Below are 21631 nucleotides of genomic sequence, written 5' to 3' on the forward strand. Positions count from 1 at the left end.
CCTATATCATTTGCTTTAAATTGATTAACTTTTAGCATATTCTAGTATTGCAGATGTCTGTTCTGAAAAGACAGGAAACGAACAAAAAAGCAAGAAAATATTCCAGAAATTTATGCAGCATGCCAAACTACATTATAAATAAAAAGAAGTGTATACAAAAGTCAGCAGAAATTTTATTAAAATACTTTTAACGGTATCATTACCACATGAAATAAGAACGACTAAAATATAAGCAATAATGTTCAACAAACAATTTAAAATATGTGAGAAAGTCTCGTTCGCTTTTAATGTAATGAGCCATTAAAGTTTACCAAATTTTATTCATGTGTTTAATGAATTGATGAATGAAGAAATTAATAAATGCAGCAAATGCAAAACCTTACAACATGAAATAATTAAAAATATTAATAAAAATTCATCATTTGAACTGCATTTTTAGCTTAATAATAATTAAATGTACCAATACTCCTGAATATAAAAAAAGATTTACACTAAAAAATGCATTCAAATATTAAACTGGAATGAAGCGTAAAAAATAAAATCTTATAAATCGTGCATAAAAGAAAGACGAACGAACATTTTATCATATTAGGACTGTAAAAAGCTTGTGCACATTTAGCATAGGTGTCGTAAATAATTTATTTCACTTTGATGGACGAAACAAAAACAGTGATTTTAAAGGATTATCTTTAGGCTTTCTTTTCCACTACCAATAATTTCGCTACGGTGGGTGTAACATTGTAACTGTAAGCTACAAACATAATAACTTTTGCAACGAAAATTGTGTTCTTGCAGGGAGTTGTGATAGACTATTGGAAATATGGAGAAACATTCCGAAGGGGCCTATTTGACACCCTTCAAGTATATTCAAACACGGTCTAATATGGAAATTGGTGAACAAGCGACGAACCCCGTTACTTCACTTTTTTTACTTTCATGCTCCTACGGCATCCTTAAAAAGTACACTATCAACTATCACAACACTGACAATGGAAGTTTTAATCCACCGCTGTGTAATCTAGACATTGATGCTTTGGATTATTGTCAGTTCTAATCGATTGAACATGATATGGCTTTATTTATACTCCATAGAATTATAAGGACTGAACAAAAAAAAAAAAAAAAATACGCACAAAGAATACATAAATTGATTAATTTTACAATAAGAATATAATACAACGGATTACGTTTCAAGAAATGTCAAATATGTGAAGAAATATAAAATAAGATGGTTATACTTACAATTTTCTCTCAACCAATTGATTAATGAATAATATGTTTTATTGTTCTGTTCTGTTTATTATAACTGTTCTTGAACAAAAATGAAGCTCTAATCATTACTAACTAGATAGATGCACAAAAAAACTGTTATTCAATTGTCAGCTATTCTTGTCAAATTCATGCGCATGGTTAAGTCGCCCACCAGTTAATCCGCTCCTGGATAATCCTGGACGTTCTACTGTTACTTGTGTTTGTACCTGACCAAATTAACACCCCAAATTAAATAACAGCACAAGATAATCATCACCAATTTGCAAACGCTTGTTCAACATGATCCAACACGAAGTGCAACACTCACGATCACTCAAGCATAATCAACCGCATCAGCAATTGAAAGCTCGCGCAAAGCTTGACCTTCCTTCTTCTGCAAACCGATCATGAGTGACCGGTGCAGGAACGAACAGCGCTCTTGCAACAGCATAACGCTTCCAATCGCCGAACCGACCAAAGAAGAAACGCTTCAACCCCACCCCGATCGGGTGCGTGAGTGCTTCAAAGCCAGCTGAGTGGTGCGTTACATTTACAACGCGAACGCATGTGGGAGCCGCACAGGTTTAGCCCGCGGTTTAAAATGGAAACGTTGCCCCGGTGCCCGCCAGTAACGGTGTAATGGTCGTACCGTGCAGTTCGCGAATCTTGCGCTGAAAAGAGAAAAGAAGAGCGAGTTGAGAGAACGAAAACGGTGGCGCTCACACATTTCCCTGCTTCCGTTCTGCTGTTTCCCGTTTGGAGTGCAAATTTTCTTCGCGTGAGTGCTTCAGCAGGGGGAGAGATCAGGATCAGCGGGATACGAACCGGGAGTGCGTTCGTTCCTGTAGGATGATATAAAAAGCACCGCTACCGGTCACGGAGGATGCAGTCGTTTTCCACCGGTTAAGAAGCGCGGTCCATCGTTCTTACAGTGGTTATTTTTGTGTGTGAGGAAAGATCATCCCTCAGACCAAGGGCGCCAAGCAAGGGAGCTGTTGAGGTGTTTGCGCGAATCAATCGAACCGACATAAAGGTGTGTGCGGCGACAGTCCGAAGCAGAATCGAGGTGTGTGCGCTAGCAGTGTACGACGAGTGAGCTCGTACATCCCGGACCTTACAGTGAGCGTGGCAAAAGAATGTGCGAATCTTCAATCTAAGCAATCCGTGGGCTGCCCGCACACAACAGCTCCAACTTCCAGTCGGCGTGTTTGGAAAGCCTCACCCACAAACGGTCTAACCGCTAGATCAACACAACAGTGGGTGTTGGTGTGTTTTTAAGTGTTTGTGCATGATTTGTGTGTGATTTGTGTGTGTGTTTGGATACACATTTCGTGTGGGAAAAGAGTACGGGTTCGTGGAAAAAGTGACGAGCGCGTGTTCAAAGCCGTTCAAAGCTCGTAACTCCCAAAGCAAGATCCGGGGTAGCTTCTGCTCACGCAAAGTAGTGCACTTGCCAGCAGGTTCGCTCATCGCTGGCGCTGTTTGTACGCTGTGTGCACCCGCGTGTTGACACTCTGCACTATTACGCGCTGATTGATGACTGTCAATATGTCACCGCTGGGTGGTGGTAGATGGCGCTGTTTAGCGTCATTACTGGTAAGTGATCTTTTTTTTCTCTTTCTTCTCTGTTAATAGGCGACGAACCCCCACGAGTTTATCGGTGGATCTGATCTTTGCAAACAAAAACTAATTAGTGTGTCTATATGAAAGAGGGAATAGTACAGAAAGGTGATAACGCCGCATGCTGCGTTTGATGCGGCGAATGATGATGATTTGGTGATTATTTCGTAGTACAACAACAACAAAAACACAGAGAAAGGTCAACACATATTAGCTGAGCACCACCGGCACCGGCGCGGTAATAAAACATCACGTTTTGCTTTCGGGGGACCGGGCCGGGTGTCGGAAGTGTTTTTTTTTTGTTGGAAAGGAGGTGTGGAGGTGGAATTATTCGATAAGCGATCGCGTGTGCCATCCGCACATCGTTACGCCATCCAAGCACCATCGTCGAAGGAGGGGAAGAGAAGTGACAAACTAACGGGCAAAGGCCGAAATGCTTCGAACATTCGGTGGAGGGTTTAGTGTACGACATTTTAGCTCTCGCTAGACCTTCCTTGTGGTAGGTCTCAACCATCTCTCCCTCTCCCTGGGGCGTTTTGTTTCGACAGTAGACGCTAACCACGTTAGGATGACACTCGTGCCAGCGCCTGAAGATGCGACCGAGGTCAGATTCAAATTTTTCGGCGAGTTTGCGTTCGATAAACACGCGGGCAAAGGTGTCGCACAGGTAGGGTCCGTGCGTTAGAGGAGTAGTCTTCTTTTTTGGGTTGGTTTTTGGGATTGAGACAACCCACTCTCACTCACTCGATCGCGCGGTCTCTCGTCCCCCTGTCAAACGATCGTATCTGCTAGCGGGACTTTTACCCCGTTTGTGCTTGGAGTGTTTGGTGGCGAAGGCGAGCGCGTGCGCGCGCCCGCTCGCGACAATCAATTATGCAATCGAACAAATATATATAAACACACACCACTGTCGCACAGCACCGAAAGCGCGGCATCGCGCGGGTGAGCTGCCTATCGGAATGGATAAATTTTAGCGCAGTCGGTGCGAGTTTGTGTGCGGTTGAGCTTTATGGGTGCATCGGCGGATGTCATAGGATGGATCGAACTCAACGGTGCCGGAACGCACTGTGCCTTGCTTTTTGCAGCATCTTCCCCGAAATCTGTTGTTTGCTAATATTTTAGAAAGGATGTCGCATTCGTTGTCTGTTTGATTGGATGAAGTCATGCCGCGCAATGCCGCGCGTGAGAACCTGGTGTGCCGAGACGGGTGTATTAGTAGATGGCGTTTTGCGTTCTCTAATTAGCGTTTGTGCAGTTTGGGTTTGCCGAATTCGATACACCTGAAGCTTCATAACATTATTGTTATGACTCAATCTTGGTGGAGGGTTTTCTTCTATTGGATTGTATTTGCATGCGCAACTTTTTATGTATTTTGAATGATTTTATTTGCACCTTAATTTAGCTCATGATAAACAATGTGTATAACTTTCTTCGCATAAAAATAGCCAACAAGATTGATTTATACCAGTGGCTACTTAAAAAAAAAAGATTACCTTTAAATACTCATCATCAATTTTTTGTAAAAAGTCACCAAAATAGCCTTTTTTGGTAGTTAATGCTATTATATTTATCTTTATTTTTTTATTATTTCTATTTAATGTGTGTGCAGCAATATAATTTTGAGTTTTTTACATGCGCAACAATTGGATTTTTGAATAGGTTAAAAAACAGTTGTCTTGCCATTACCAATCGTTTTTCTGCCTTAATAAATTAAACATAATAGTTTTTAACAATAATGATGCATACTAGGCACGCATAACATGCATATTGTGATTTTATCCATCTCAAACATATGAAATACGTTGGCTGCAACGTTGAAATGAAATAAGTTGGCTTAAGTGTGCAACAATTGGCAAATAACCATTATTTCACAATATGTCACAATATTTCGGGGGCGGTCCAGAGGTACAGTCGTCAACTCGAACGACTCAATAACATGCCCGTCATGGGTTCAAGCCTAGAATGGATCGTCCCCCCGTAGCAAGGATTGACCTTCCGACTGCTTGGCAATGAATTAAGTCTCGTAAGCCTGTATAGGCCGGCATGTGTCTGCTTAGTGTGACAATATTAGAAAGATTGTTAACATATGAAATTTTTATTGCAATTACATATTGTATTATGGTAAACCATCAGCTAAATTATTGTATTATGGTTTTAGCTAAACAATCAAAAGAGATGGTCCAATTTTTACAATCAAATTGAGTGTTTAAGAACGCGAAACAATTGTTTCCTTCTTTTCCATTGGAAAGAAACGAATAAGAAAATATTAATGATAAGAAAATAATTCCACTTAAAGATTTGGTTGCAAAAATGCTTTAAATTTAAATAAGCTATGGAGATGTATTAACTATAGCAAGAACGTTAATTATGTTTCATAAGCCTAATTGATTTCAAATTTTAAATTTTATTAATTCTTTTCTATTATTTCTCTTCTATGCCAAGTAGAAGAAGTCACAATATTAGAAAGATTGTTAACATATGAAATTTTTATTGCAATTACATATTGTATTATGGTAAACCATCAATACATAAATGTATTGATGGTTTTAGCTAAACAATCAAAAGAGAAGGTCCAATTTTTACAATCAAATTGAGTGTTTAATGGAAAAAAAAGAAAAGAATAAGAAAATATTAATGATAAGAAAATAATTCCACTTAAAGATTTGGTTGCAAAAATGCTTTAAATTTAAATAGGCTATGGAGATGTATTAACTATAGCAAGAACATTAATCGCCTTTCTTAAGCCTAATTGATTTCAAATTTTAAAGCTGATTTTACTATCTGAATTATTTCTATAACTATCAAATTTGCGATTTTTAATTGGTCATAACTTTCACATAGTCTATTCCAACTGTACAGGGTGAGATGAAATAGCTAAAAAAAGAAAATCTTATTTTTTAAAAATTTCATTAAGTAAATGAAAAATACTGTTGGAAATGTGATCAAATGTTAGAATAAATTTATGTTTGTACAAATTATGGCCTTCCGGTAGTCGATGGTTGACTTCATCTGCATGCTGCACGAAAGTGATTCTGCGATATCTTGGCACATTCTTGGCGATGAAAGTATTTTTTTCCTAAAAAAAGTCACACTGAAACTATTGTACTTGTAAACAATATAATGAGCTTTTTCTGGAATAAATCTGACATCTTTCAGACGAGCGGTTGAGAAATAGTCTGAAATAATATATGTTTGTTGCAGTTTTTAATCTCATCCTGCAGACATACTGTACCAAAAATGAAAAAATGAAATAAAATGGCAGCAGTTGTTCTGACTCATAGGCACCGACTATAATCCGCTTAAATATCATAATCATCGATATAAATCCCGCAAATGAGACACTGAAACATAAGATGGCTTTTAGAACAGTTAATCATCACACGCGTAAAAACTAAGGCTTGGCCACAGGGACCCGCCGTCATTTGATACAGAACGCGGAAAAGTTACCATCATCTGTTGTACCAGCATTTAAAAGCCAAAGTTGCCGATTCATATGTTATGGATTGATTTGACATTAAACCGATCTCTCGCAATGATGGCATTTGGGGCCATATTTGGTGGCGATATGTTACCTCTAGGTAGCTATCAAATTTCAATCCACACCTGGAGTTGGTTTCTTTTTGTAAATTATTGTAATTTTCCAACAATTTATTTAAAATTTCACACGTGCAGAAATTCCGCTACCTACGTCACCTCTTTCCTAACGGTGTCGTTTTCCCCATTTTCTGTTTGGCATTGAAATCGAATGGTTTGCTTGTTGTTTGCTGCTATCAGCCAATAATGACCCATTGACATTGGCATCCGTGAAACAGCAGAGACCCCATCGTCATACTCGGCGTGCTCCACGTGCTTTTCTCGGCTGCATCAGCTGATTGTGTGTTTGTGTGGTTGGAACCGGCAAGTGGCGAGCGTCGCAGATCTGCACAAAGGCACCCGATGGGAAAAAACGGCTGCTTGTGGAAACAAACAAAGCACACATAAACACATACACACACAGCTCCGGGAGGGGTGCGAACAAATTCCACCCCATCGCTGCACCGCGCGGGCCTGGGGGTCACTTACCGTTTGCAATCTTTTGTTAACTGATTTGTAACTGAGGTTTGTAGCCTACCTACTGCGGGGGGCGGTGATTGAAAATTATTTAAATTATTGACTCGAGTTGGCCGTGCACACACCGCGGTGCTTGTAATTAGCAGTCACCATTTTTAGGAACGAAAAAGGAGGTAGAAGAGAAGGTAGAGGAGGGAAACAACAGCCACACCACCACGTCCATGTTTGACAGCATCGGTGTCAAATTCACATCGTTTCGTCGTGCGCATTTACGCACATTTCACGCATTGTTTTTTTCTTCAAATTTGATGGGTGGGGGTGGAGCGTACTTCCGCCTATGCTGGTGCGCTTCGACTAGAACCATCGAACCACTGCTGCCGGCCTTAGAAGAGAGCCGGTTTATGTTGATGGAGTGTGTTTTGTTTTACGATCGCACTCAACCTTTGCGTCGTTCAATCAGCGAGGGGGGAGGGACGATAAGCTCCAGCAAAGAAAGAATTCCTCACAATGCAACGTCACTACTAGTCACTTGGGACACTAATTTGATGGACAATTTTTCCACTAGATGGCGCGCACGACTACAGTAGACAAAACGTGCCGCAATCCAAAAGTTTCGCACCGTTCTTATTAATTTTATCAACTCAACTGATTCCAATTTGAGGTTACTGCTGGGAATGCAAAAAAGCACAACCCTGAGCCCAAAAAGGGGTACAGCAGTCGGGCAAAAGCTTTTAGGCAGCATAAAAGGAATAAATCGTCCCAGAAGTATAATTGCTCAAGTGACGGTGGCGGCTCGGATCGTAATTGAGTATAGCTGAGGACTCTCCAAACACCAAACTTAGCATGCTCTGGGGGCACCGGGTGACCATCGCCAACCACCCGGTCACCTTTTTTTTTGTTTACGACAAATTACTCAAATTTATATGATGCTTAATCAAGATCGTTACCACGCTTTGGTCTAACAATGATCGCGTCCATGGTGATGCCTCGCAGGCCATCGGAAGGTGTTTTACGGTGTGATCATCCACCGGCGCGCGTTGAGGGAGCTTGAGATGTGTTTAAAGTTTTCATTTCACTTTTGCCAAATGCTGTTGCCCCGTAAAACGCTCGTGAGCGTCATCTGTTGAATGTTGTTAGGAGTTTTTTTTTGCGCGTAAAAAATTATGATAGTGTTTTTTTCAGTTTGGTTGGTTGGTCGTCTTCAACGACGGTGATTCAAGGTCCGGCACGCGGGACGGGAAATCTAATGCAATGATAAAACTTTACTTTGTCGAGGGTAAGCAAACATCGAGCAGATGACTTGTACTTGTACGTTAACCTCCTCCAGTGGTTATTACAAATCAGACGTATCCACCCCATGTAAGGAGTGTGTTTACGCGAATTATAATAAAAATAAGCACACCGAGAGAGCATGATTTTGCGGCCAAACACACAAGAGATGGGCTTAGCGGCGCTCGAGCCGCTTGGCGGACATTGTACGGGCCTTAGTCATTGTGTGTGCGCACGCTCGCGCTATGATGCTGTTTGTTGCTGTGGTGGGTCCAACGACACATCGGGACCACTCGAACCGCGTGACAGCGTGGTGGTGGTGGTGTTAGGAGATGGAGTCACCGTGATATAGATAAATGTGAAGGATATCGTCGTCGAGCGGGCGAATGGGGCGCATCGTTCGCGTTGCGTTATGTTTGTTAGCGGCGAGTGGCATTTGCGAAAGGGAAGTGGGAAGTATCATAGCGTGTTTTTTTTTCGCTGTTAGCTTCTCAAAAGCATGATTGAAGGGATATAAGAAGTGATCCGAAGGGAATGTTAACGCATTATTTTGTTGTTTGGAGCTGTCAATATCTTCAGAATATCAATTATTAGGTGTGAGATGTTGGTGCCGTGTGACAAAAGTGAACATGTTTCGTTACTACATCATGCTAATATAAGTATTGCAACATGTTTAAATTCAAAATACGAAAAATATACAAAGAATCATTTAGAACATTGATAAAAATAGTTATTTCTATGTAAATAGAAGAAGAAGAAGAAAGAGGAGAGGAAAAAGAAGAAGAAGAAGCAAAAGAAGAAGATGCAGAAGAAAAAAGAGAAAAAGAAAGAATGAGAAGAATAAAAAGAAGAGGAAGTAAATAGAAAATTAAGACAAAGAAGAAGAAGGAGAAGAAGAAGAATAACAAGAAAAGTATACGAATATTTTTTTAATGAACCGCTTTGCTTCATCAATTACATCATTATACGAAAAGGTACTGTAGAAATGCTAGAATATGAAATATGAACCATAAACAAAGCAAGTAAAAAGCAACATAAATGAATAGTAACTATTTTTGTTAAATATTGCAAAAATAAAATCGTTTGCTTGAGATTTAAACTTAAACAGGTAACAATTTCAACAGGTAACAATGATTAAAAGCGTAATAATATGTACAAGAAACATAAACAAAAGCATACAAACAAAAGCCAGAAAGTAAGGCCTTGGTCTATGAACATGTTGCGGCAACATTTGTTCAATGGCAACATTTCTGGATTTTCCTATTTATTTAAAAAAATAAGTCCAAAAATTTTGGTGTGCAAACAAGTCCAAAAATGTTACTGCAACAAATAAACATGAAACAAATCGATTTGTTTCTCTTGCAACAAAAATGTTCCCGCAACATGATTTTGACAGTTCGTCCATACGATTTGGCAACATATGTTCCGGCAACATTTTCATACTCCCGGGCCTAAGTGTTAATAAAACGTGACCGGAAATTATTTTCACAGTAATTGAATAGCAGAAGTCTGATTGTATAAGATATGCAATATAATTTACCAATTTACCAAACAATCATAATATTTAATTATTAAACAAATTCAACAATTCATTAGTACATCGGTTCACTTCATCAATTACATCAAAGAAACACTAAGTTTTCAGAAAGATAGTTCTGATTGCTTTCTTTCAAAAAATGACGCTGGCATACTTAGAGCAAGAGCTTACAGTTAGGTGATGAAAACAGGTATAAAAGATTTGTCAGATGTTTCTCGTTTTGATTCATGATACGTTGTACAAAGGAACTTTTCATAGTGGTGTTGTTTCCCGTTGATCCCTTTTTTGTGGTGTCAGAAAAGTATATTGTGCCATGCCATGCATGCTACACTGACACCCAGTGTTGGGAAATGGATGTTTCACTAGCTGTCCAATAGCGAGCCACATACACTTCTTAAATCTTCATGTCAATCGTCCTTTTTAACGCTCCAGCAAGGCTGTCGATAAGTGGTTGTGTTGCTATGGCATATCCTTGCCGGAATCGAAACGATACCGAGGGCGGTAATCCTTGAAACACATCTCAAATCTGCCCCAAAGGTTGTGCTGCTGCACACCTTTGATGTCTTTCTTTTGTGTGTTGGCACTTTTTGTTTTTGGCCATACTCCACATCCATTTGATCTCGGTCGTTCCGGACACGTCCGGGCTGATTGACTGTCGCTGTACCACAACAATTCGGAGTCCGGACTGCTTTCCCGTTGCGAAATTGACAAGCAAGACAAGGTAATTGATTTACGAGTCGAAAATCGATAGAACAATAGCGAAGGTGCCATACCGTGTTGGTGGTTCGTTTTGTTTTTGGTTTTTGGGACAGAGAAATGTTTGTCGACTGATGGTTAATAAGATTAGGCTCTAACCTTCGCTAGGATTCTATGAAGTCGTCGAGCTTAGCGATAAAAGTAGTAGCGCACGGAAAACAACGGAAGTAAACTAAAGCATTCTCCAGAAATGGCTACTTTAAATTAAAATGTAAACCCCAAACGTGAACTACAAACACTTGCAATGCCATTCCCTTACTCAACGGCAACCTTATGTTGCGATTCATTCTCGACATCAATCATAATGTACGCCGTGCACTGCCAAATCTCAGAGCAAATAAATAGCCCAATAAATCACGGGTGTACAGTCAACTCGGCACACCCCTCCCCTCCCCCTTCAATCTTCAAACTCGTCTTCTAATCCGAAAAGACGCTTTGCATACGCTGTCGTCAGTGGGCGAAGCGTCTTTTTATTTTTATTTTTCGTCGCTCTTTTTATTTCGCCCCGCTGGACATTACGTCATATGAGGTGGTTCCCTTAAAAAAGTCCACCACCACACCACTCGACGGAAACGAAACGGAAACGGTCCCGGAGCGGTTGGAGGCGATCGGTCCTCCGTTGGATTAATCATTCGGTGGAGTCGACGGGGTGGAGTGAGAGGTTTTATACATTTTTTGGCCATTCGGTCGTTTGCGATCCCGTTGCCTAATACCATCTCCGGCAGTTGGCCCGGGAGGCCCGTTTAGAGGGTGATAAAATTTGTATCACCATCGTCTGCCGTGGGTTTGACCCGGTTTGCACGGTGGTAATGGCCGTCGCGGGCGACAGTAATGTCGAGCTTTTATCCTTATCCACGAGTTGAGTGAAACAAACGGTGTAGTGAGTGTAGTTGGTAAATAAAAGTAACCGTTGCAAAACACACACACACACACACTCATTTTTTATGTGAAATGATTATTGTTTATTTACCTTCAGAGTGGTGGAACAAAAAAATTGATACCTTCATCCAGGGCGAAGCTAATTACCTTCATTTAATTTACTACTAAGTCAGCGAGCTTTGCTTACGATGGTGAAATATTGTCCCCTGGGCGTCGTATTTAGTAGGTCAATTAAGTTGCTTTGCATGTATTATTGGGTGTATGTTTGCTTAATAGAAGACTTACAAGATGATTGCTTTACGCTGCCACACAATTACAATTTGTAAACGTCGATTTTGTGGGAGCTTTTGTCTCATTCCCATGTACGTATGACATGCAATATACCAGAAAGAAAGATTTTCAATCGTCTTTTTGCGATATTGATCTGAGGTAAGTGTACCAATTATATATATTACGTCATCAAGATACCGATTTTACTCCTATAAAAATTAGTATAAAGTAAAATTTTAAAAGTGTATATGTTTTGTTATAGCGTAAAATGTGTAGAACATAAGGGTATTTTTTTAGTTTTGACTTATTTTTTATTAAAATGGTTAAAAATTCATTTAAACTTTGCTTCGCAAGGTACCAATTATAGCTATGGTTTTCCTAGTAATTCACCATAGCTTTACCAATTGTGGCTGTAGGCCAAAACTCTTGGATATTTACACCAAAAATGATTTTGTACCATTGTTTTAACTCAAATCAAGTAATTATACGTTCACTTCGCCACTATAAGTATGTAAACACCATTAAAACGTAATAGAAATAGTTTCACATATCCGTTTTAAATCACTGGTTTTATTGATAGCCACGCTCAATTAATCGCTAAATAGATGGGACTAATCCTTAAAAAATTTGACTTTCTTACAACTTTCAAACATCGCGTTTGACGACACTTCATGTCACCTGATAATCCTTCATATCACATGCTCCCGAAGCTATACCGAAGCCAGCAACCATTTCAGCGCGATACGCAGAGGAGCACAAATCAGGGTGGTCTGTTTGAATTTGCTTAAATGAATAATCGTAGCCAATATTCAACTATCTTCTGGCCAACGTACTTCTGGCCACGATTAGCTACAACTATCGATCAGGGAAGAACAAGAGCGCATTTGGTAACATGGCGACACGAGCGGCTTCAGATTTCGCTTTTTTTGTATGAAAGTCATTCAAGCCTGCATTATGTTGATGATTCGATTTTATAACACTTTACAAATAAATGATTCTTAAAACACATATTCACACTTTGGTACATAGATGTTCAGTTGTACCTATTATGGACAAACAAAAAGGCACATTTTCGATGAAATCTTTTCGATGAAGTAATAAATTTCGGTGTGAAGTCGTTAAATAACAATAACAATAATTAATTTTGCATCAAAATGGTGATTTTAAGAGAAAAACTATGGGTAGTTACTTCAAAATCTTTAATTTGTTACAGCGCTGTTCTTAGCTAAATGGTAAGAGATGCTAAACATCTTGACAACACACTTTTAAAGGGTGATATTTAACAAACAGAAGTGGCCAGCACGGAACTAATGAAGCACAAATGTTTTATAATTATCATATTTGAAATAAAAGATGCATTCGTAGTTTCAAAACGCAAATTGCTTTTTTAAGAGCAAAAATAGTTTTCGTTATAGCCATAATTGGTGCTTTAGCCACAACACTTACCCTGTTTAGTTTATGCAAAGAATTATAAAACCAATCATATGAAAAACCGAACAATTGAATGCACAACAAAAACCAGTAGTTTAAAAATTATTTTTCGAAAAAATACCACAAATATGAACCATGTGCCACTCCATGCCGTTCTTTCTTTCCATCATTAATCTTCTATTTTTTGGTTTTTATCAATTTTTATAGCTATGAAGATTTTGGTAAGAACAGATGTTGAATAATATTTTGTAAGATTTTTTTTAAATTTAAATCATTTCCGTTGAATAAATCTAACAAGAGACGACAAAATAAAAATAAACTAAGCATATTAACCATTGAATCTACAGCAGGGCCTGTCTGGTTGTGTCTGGTTTAGTAGGATTAGCACCTCAAATAATTTGTGTTGAATGCCAACCTTTCTCGTTTCTCGAGTTTCTCGAGTAAAATTTGTTTACACCATTTTTATCCTTCATATCTCAAGGCAGCGGAACTACTGAACTATCTAGAGCAAATTCACTAGTCTATACGCATCATTCATAACGCATTATTAATAACAGGGGTCTCCAAACTACGGCCCGCGGGCCGCATGCGGCCCTCAAGAGCTTATAATGCGGCCCACGATGACTTTGCCAGAGTTAATATAAATATTTCGTTATTATGAATTTTTAAAATTAAAATGTATTTTTTACTTTTCTTAGACAAAAATCAAGCTTTAGTAACACGAAACTGTACCAGTATCGTTGGTATTTTATTATAAAAACGAGATTTAAACGTTCACTCATCAGTTAAAGGTAGCGTCAAATGGCCCTCAACATAATTATTTTTGAAGCAATGTGGCCCGCGAGCTGAAAAGTTTGGAGGCCCCTGATTCATAACATCATTGCTATTTAAATTGCTAAAATCTGGAAATATTTATATATCATCCTACAAACAATCCATGTTGAATGAAGTGTAACTTTCTGCCAAATCGATGAAACATGTTGAAGAAAAGCTTCCACTAACAATGCCAAGGATGAGGAGCTGAATGTTCGTTTCAAGCTTCTTTTTTATTTTATTCCTCATTGTCTTCTTACTCATGCTCACTGGAAAAGAATGGAAAATTCCTTCTCTGCAACTATTTTGAGTAGCAAAACGTACTAGAAATTGTTTCGGATTGTTGAGTATTCCAATCTATCGTCTCGCAGAGCTTGACTCTGAATTGTCTGAAGTTTCAATTCCCGGAATGCTACCTCGGTGACAACCATGACACTAACGTTCAAGTGCCCAAGTCTCCAGGGCAATGCACAGCCGAGCCAATTACTTCAACTAGCAATAAGGCTGCAGCAAAAAATCACCCGGGAAGTGTGCTCGGTGTGGCAAGCAAGTGCCACAAACAAACGTTTTCGCTGTGCAGTAGCACTAGCTGGTTTCAGTGGAGGAATTTTCATCACTCTTGGTGTTAAAGATGAGTTTAGGGGGAAGAATAGAAGAGTCTACTCTGTGTGGCCAGAAGTGCCGGAACAAAGGAAAATGCAGCAAATTAAGCGACACTAGGTAAGCATCCGAAATAGTTTACATGCAACCAGTGTTGGAATCTATGCAACGCACACACACTCCGATAGGTATGCTTCGGACAACACGGCAACCCGGACTGCTGCTATTTACCACTTAGAATAAAAGTAATGTATGCGCTTGCTTCGGTGTCGGTCTTTTATTCATCCGACATGACCTGGTGGTTTGGAGGTGCTGAAAGTGAATCGATTGCTATTTGCCCAACCAAGAGAGGTATGCGTATGCGGCGGGACCGGCTGCAGATAAAGAATGGGGCAACATAATCATGTTACCGCCAACAGCACGGTGCTTCGAGCCGAGTAGAATATTCTATCCCGGGCAATGGCACCGCCTCCAAAGCCTCCAAAAAGGGGCAACGTGCGATTGCACGGAGATCAATGGCAGCACTAAGGATGCTCACTGGCCTGGCAGGCAAGGGCAGAGTGGAACAAGATAAGTGCAAGACATTAATTGAATTAAAATGTACAGTGTGCCTCGTTGTTTGTACCGGGAAGGATACAAAAGCCGTACGGAGCGAACCCGTTCGCATTTTTTCTTCTATTTTTTTGTTTTTATCTTGGTTGGGGAAATAATTGTAATTGAATAAACGCAAAACACAAGATGAACGGTATGCACTGGTTTCAGTGTCGCACTCTATGCCGTCTGGGTACGAGCAAACTGTAGCAAACATGGTTTGGTAAATAATGTTTGCTTTACTTGTGTGGATGGTCGGTTGTGTTGGTTCGAGTAAATGTGATTTTGAGATGATTATTTTTGTGCACAATGTGTGATGTTTTACTGATACTGAAGTACGATGTAAAGGTTAGGTCTTGCTGTAAATAACTAATGCATGAATGTCGTTACATTTGCTGCTCAAATAGATCAGATGTCCAAGCTTTACATAAACAACTCTGTAGGGTATGCCGTTGGGTAATGTAATTAAAAGCTAGCTGTGAAAATAAAATTTGATCTGTGCACTGTTATATGGGCGACGGTACTCTTTGCAGGCCCAATCGGTGCGATGGTTTGGTAAATAAACTCTTCTTAAAAGTATATATTTTATTTTTTTAGCGTCTATATCATTCTGTAGATCGTTGCAGATGGCTTTCAGTATGAATATCTATCTAGCTTTCCATCAAACGAAGGGAGTTGTATGAAAATTGAGATTATTTATGTTTCATTTTACACGTTTTTATTATTATTACACTTTTTTTATCGAAGTCGCTTACTTTTGGCTATGAAAATGTAATGCTCGTCACATCGCCATGTTTTACGAGCATTATTCGCACCAACTCTCTGAAATATACCTTCCGGTCTAGATTGCGCTCTCCCCTGTTTTTATTCGTTGCTAAGATGAACGTGTCTTCTTTCTCTATTGCTATTTACCTTTCTCTCTCCACGTAAGACAAGAAATACAAAAAAAAAATAAAAAAATTAAAAACACGGTTTTTAATGCACTAAAAATGTCTTAACCTCCCGAATTTTGTTTCATTACTCATATCTACCATTATTATTAAAATTTGAATGAAAGGAGTTATGAAATTAACCTTACGTTTTTGAGGCATTTTTGTAGTACATTAAAACTTATTTTTAATCTTTTATTTTTGTATTTTTATACCTGTAGTAGTGATGTCAACCGATGGTATAGCTGCGATACATCAACACTTAGTGACGAAAGAGTTCGCCAGAACGATGGTTAGTTTAGTTTTCGAGCAGCTATCTAAGTCGGTATAATATACAGATGGGCTTATCCCAAGGTGTATGAATTTAGAAAACTGATTTTTATTGATTTTGCTTCTGAATGAAGATTCTAAGAATGTTTTGTGTATTCTTCAAACCACCAGACAAATGTTTATTAAAAAGTTTTCACCCGTCCTGACAAAAAGTGACGTTAAAATTTGATTATAAAAACATGCTATGAGACCACCTGGACTACATACACTTTGATTCTAGATTCCACCACCTGATCTCTTTGATGCATCTTGGGATAAATGAAAACACCACCGTGTAAACAAGCAGGTACTCGACCTTTGAGGCTAGAATAATCTAGACTGAAAATTGCAAGCTAGTTTTATGTGTGGTTTTGTATGGAGTGTTTACATGATTTCAGCCTCTAACTGTCAACCTTCATACAAAAAATTGACTAGCATCGTGAAGAGCCCTATTATTTTTAGCTTTAGAAGCCCTTACACAAAGATATTCCGGTAGAACATATTCCCTAGAGCACAAGATATTCCAGTGATTAAAGTTGTAAATTGTTCAATCAAGTATCTTTTTTTCGGATTATTACATTAACGATTAAAAGCTGCAAAAACTTAGATAGCTTACTTGTTTCGAAGTACTTTAAATATGGTTATATATGCTGATTTTTGTCTTTTTATGTATTAACCAGACGTACAGGTTTTAGTAGTAGCAATAATTAAAATAAATAAAGGAACCAGATGAAACATTCTTCATGTCGGTCGTCAGCTCGTCAGCTAGCATAAGGCCGCCACAGAAAAAAAAACATTATTTTCAGTAATAAATGATTGCATTGCTTCATGTTTTCCTATAATTGAGATGTTGACATAAACGTTGGTGTGGAGCCAACGTTATGGTTTGCTAGTAATTTTATGATTAAAATAGTTTAATCATGCAATGAAGCGCGTTTTTTAAATATGAAACATAAATCTGTTATGAAAATTGTCTCTTTAATAGTCTTCATTTGGTGTAATAGCATGGCATAAACCTAAATTCTCACAAAACCATTAAACTTAATACGACTTTATTTGCATGGAAACAGGTCCTCATTTTAGCACTGCTACTGCTGCTGATCCTTACGCCTAAAAGCTTCCATTACAATTTTTACACTCTTCAAAACCCGCACCGGTACTGGCAAGCACCATTGAAACGCGACACCGACCAATTCGAGCGACGAAACAATGGCGCCTACCTTTCATTGCAATCAAATTTGAAACCAAGGATTATCTTGCCAAGCTACTTTAAACGAGATCCGCTCTGCCTTCGTCCCCCCGAGGGTGTGGATTGGCACCGCACGAATGGGGCTATTTGTGCGTTGGTGGCTGTAAATAGAACGACCGCATCATAGAAATGGCGCACCATGAAAAAGCGGACGCATCCTTTACTCTAGACTCCGTTTGATTATGTTCCGGGTGGTAAAGTCGGAATAGTCGAGAGTGGTTAGCATCATCCGGTAAGGATTAGCCTGGCATGAAGCACTTTTTGTTTTGGTGTTTGTTCACGACCAAAACGTTGGGCGTTGGTTGTCACGATGAGTTCCGATTAAGGCAAACAAGGGACCGAGCTTTAGAGTGAACACAATTTGTCTGCGTGTGCATTTGTGTTGGGTGTTGTTTTTTTTTGGCGACCCCCTGTGATGTGGGTTTTTGGTGAAGTGTTAAAACTGTGTGTGTTGAAACGGGCGCCGAAGTCGGTTGGCAGCGTAATTTTTTGAAATTGGGAAGCGAAACCAAAACATCGGTAAGACAATCCCAAGCTTTGAAAGGGACGTTCTTGGAAAGGGAAGGTACAGTTTTGACGGATTGCCAGCACGCCCACTTGGGGCCATCGTTCGTGTTCCTTTATTGTGCCGGTGCCAGGAAAAGTGGCCGGGTTTTGATGGGAGCGCTTTACCGCAGGACGAGTCCTTGAGCGTACGGAGCAGGTTTGGATGGAACAAACGCAAGCACTTGAATGTTGGCTCACCAAACCCCAGCTGGCTTTGGAGACATATAAGTCGTTAAGGCAAGTGCCGTCACTGTTTGCAAGTAAGCGAAAACATAATACAACGATTTATACGTTTCCCTGGAAAAAAGGGTTCCAATAGGAACGGATGAAAGACTGCCAATTGGCTGTTTTGATTGGTTGAAAATGGATTTCGTGAGAAATTCTGTGACACAATACGGTTTCAGTGTGATTCCGTAGTCATATTATCATCTGGAATAAATTTGACCCTTGAAAGATAGGCAGTGAAGACGCATAAATAACAAATATTTCGACAAAAATACGTACAAAATATTCATCACCGTTTCAAAGCGATCGATTATAGATATTGGTGTAATTTAATGATTCATAAGATAACACAAATGTTTCGGAAGACTTTCTTGTAATTTGTTCGCTAATTGAGTAGTTTGGTTCTTTGCTCAGCTATTTAAATGATAAATAAAGGATGATTATTTATTTAAGAATTGTTTAAAAGGTTCAATATACATGGTAAATATTTTTGCCGTTCTAGACAGACTGCCAGTTTTGAAGCATGATTTTTAGTTAATAAAAAAATACTTCAAATTTATATGTACCCTAATCTCAAGCTTATTACCAAGCCAACGTCAAATTTCTAAAAGCAGAAAATAACCCATTGACTGCAAAATATGTAGGTTTCCTTTATCTTTCGTTCTCCATCGCATCATTGCCCTATAGCGTCGAATTAAATCTGATTCCCTTCGAAATCAGACCCAGCCTGTTGCATTCGCTATCGATCATCAGACAAAAATCCACTTTTCCAGTCCGTGTGCGTCTAATGGTTGGCAGATATTTGTCGAAATCGTCGATAGCGACGAGTCGCGGGTGAATGCTTACTGATGACAGATCTGCCCGGTGCAAACTACACAACCGACAGCAAAACAATGGCATTGATTTTTTGCGTTTCTGCGGTTGCGTTTCTTGATACGATGCGACTGGAATGGACCCTATTGCTGGAACGGCGTGCGCCTCGACGCACATTGATCTGGCAGGAACAAACGTTACCGTTCGTAACGGGCTCGAACCGATTGCAAACAATTGTATGTCAACGGTGGGGCAGCACACTGTCACTTCCGAAAGTCGGAAAATGTCAGGTTGTAAGCGAGCACAACTGGGGACTAGTGATGCATATGATGGCAGGCAGGAATTTATAGAGACTGTCGCGCAATGGAATGTGCAGTGGAGGACATCTTCACGAGACAAGGTGACGTTGTTGATTGCGCTTTTAGAAAAGGTCGTTCTAGTTAAGCATGCTGTTTCTAACAGAGAAGCATTGATGTCTGTGCTGCTTGGAAACAGTTCACAGAGCCAAACTGACAGGAAAAGTGTGAGAGAATGTTGAGGTTCTTGCGTAGAATCAAATGTGGGATATTGTCAATCAAAGTTCCAATTCATTGGCTAGGATCAAGGTATTTTAAAAAGAACAGGTCGATACAAAGCTCGTTGTTAGATAGCCATAGTCAGCTTGCTTTTGACAGTTTGATGAAAAAGGGTTAACAAAGGAACGGGTAATAACGGGCTGTAACGGAAAAGCAGGCTAATTTACTGTTAGTAAGATACTAATGCTTAAATTGTCTTCACTCATGGAGTCCAATTAAACTGAATAAATAAATGAATAAATTCGATGTTTAATTTCGCTCTCCATATGCATACCGTTGTTTGCTTTACTCGGTGACGAATGAAAAATGAGATCCATGAACTCGTTCGTCGAAAACCATTCGTCGCTCATGAGTGGACAGGGTTGTATCACTAGGTTGGGCAGTACAAAATCTAGTAGATTTTCTAATTTTTTATTTAGAGGGCTATGAAATGAACGAGTTCCCCGATACGGCCGAAAATCTTCCCATGGCTTTCTGTCAATTTACTCTAAACGCATCGACCTGTTTTCTTTCATAACCTTTGGACTATGATATTAAATGACAGCATATATACCAACAAACAAGTTTGGCATATCTCACCATCACCCCATAACTCTGAACATCTACCGTTCGTAAAGGATGATACTAGAATAATGAACTTTCAATCGCATTTCTTGCTTGCTGTTTAATGGAGCAAAAGTGGATGTTACTGTAGACGGTGGAGATATTGAAAAAGCTTGCTGCAAATGCTTGGAATTTGGACGCGATAGTGCAGAATGTTGTTAAGCCGTTTTTTTGCGCTACAAAAAGTATGCAGTTACTGGAGGGCGTTCAATGTGGAAAACGTCCAATGATGCTAACGTTCGGTTTATTGACGTCAACACATTTCAGGACACTTTTAACCGATTCTACCATACCCTTTCTGTTTGCAGATTTTCACGATACTTGCGCGTATCGTTCGTGCCGAGCAGGAAGTTATCGTGGCGATTGATGAACCCGGCAAAACCCAATACCATGAGGCAAACTTTAACACCAGTTAGTACAGACTTTGCTTTGAAATCATCGAAAGGTACGGCTATCACATTTCATCCCCAATTTCCAGGTTCATACCAGTACGGGTACGAGGTGGGACCGAACGGACAGTTCCATCACGAAACACGTGGCCCCGATGGTGTCACTTACGGTTGCTACGGATATATCGACCCGAATGGACAGCTGCGCGTGACGCACTACGTGGCCGATACGCACGGGTACCGGGTGGTAGAGCCGAACCGGCCGGTCGAAATTTTTGTCGATGCTCCTACACAGTACAGCAAGTAAGTGTGAACCTGGTGACGGGGCTGGCGTGTGTGCGAACACGGACGAAATGGTTCTAATGTTTCCCGTTTGATTCCCCACTCGACACGGCAGCTCCATTGCGGAAGAGGAACCACAGGAGCGACGACGGGGTGAGCTACGGCCGTGGACGGAGCTGTACCTGCCGAAGGGATGTGGCATGTTTCCGGGTGGTATGCGGCCGGACGGTGGCTCAGGTGGCGCTAGTCCACCGACGGGTAAGTACGTGGGACCAGTGGGTTTTTGTGTTTGTGTGTGCGTGTGTGTGTTGGACGATTTGATGCAATGAACCAACGGCAGGCTTAGCAGCACCAATGGGCGTAGGCACATTTAGTTATGGCACATTTGTTGTTCTTTTGTTGTTATTTTGCACACATCTCTGTAGCACCTTCATACCCAAGCACCGGTGGAAGCGGCAGTACACAAGGTAGAATACATTGAAAAATAACTTTTACGTGTCACATTACGTTTCTAGGGTTTTCATATAATTTGAACATTTTGTAGGAAATAAACCATCGAACCAGGGACAGGGGCAGGGCCAGGGACAAGGTCAGGGGCAAGGGCAAGGGCAAGGACAAGGGCAGGGGCAAGGGCAAGGGCAGGG

At 39.9% G+C, this 21631-nt stretch overlaps 1 protein-coding gene across 1 annotated transcript; it reads left to right on the forward strand.

Annotated features, from left to right (window-relative positions):
- The first annotated feature begins 1888 nt into the window (after nucleotides 1-1888).
- On the forward strand, nucleotides 1889-21468 carry LOC133393157 (uncharacterized). The gene is made up of 5 exons (XM_061656614.1): nucleotides 1889-2847; nucleotides 20625-20727; nucleotides 20795-21008; nucleotides 21103-21245; nucleotides 21413-21468. The coding sequence occupies exons 1-5, from the start codon at nucleotides 2788-2790 to the stop codon at nucleotides 21466-21468; spliced, it is 576 nt and encodes a 191-aa protein (XP_061512598.1). The 5' UTR covers nucleotides 1889-2787.
- The last annotated feature ends 163 nt before the right edge of the window (nucleotides 21469-21631 follow it).

Source organism: Anopheles gambiae, chromosome 3, assembly GCF_943734735.2.
Source record: "Anopheles gambiae chromosome 3, idAnoGambNW_F1_1, whole genome shotgun sequence".
Lineage (NCBI taxonomy): Eukaryota > Metazoa > Arthropoda > Insecta > Diptera > Culicidae > Anopheles > Anopheles gambiae.

Coding starts and splice junctions, on each gene's coding strand:
- LOC133393157 (XM_061656614.1), top strand. CDS start 2,788: ATGACTGTCAATATGTCACCGCTGGGTGGTGGTAGATGGCGCTGTTTA. Junction 20,728..20,794: donor TGAGGCAAACTTTAACACCA/GTTAGTACAGAC, acceptor CCCAATTTCCAG/GTTCATACCAGTACGGGTAC. Junction 21,246..21,412: donor TGGCGCTAGTCCACCGACGG/GTAAGTACGTGG, acceptor ACATCTCTGTAG/CACCTTCATACCCAAGCACC.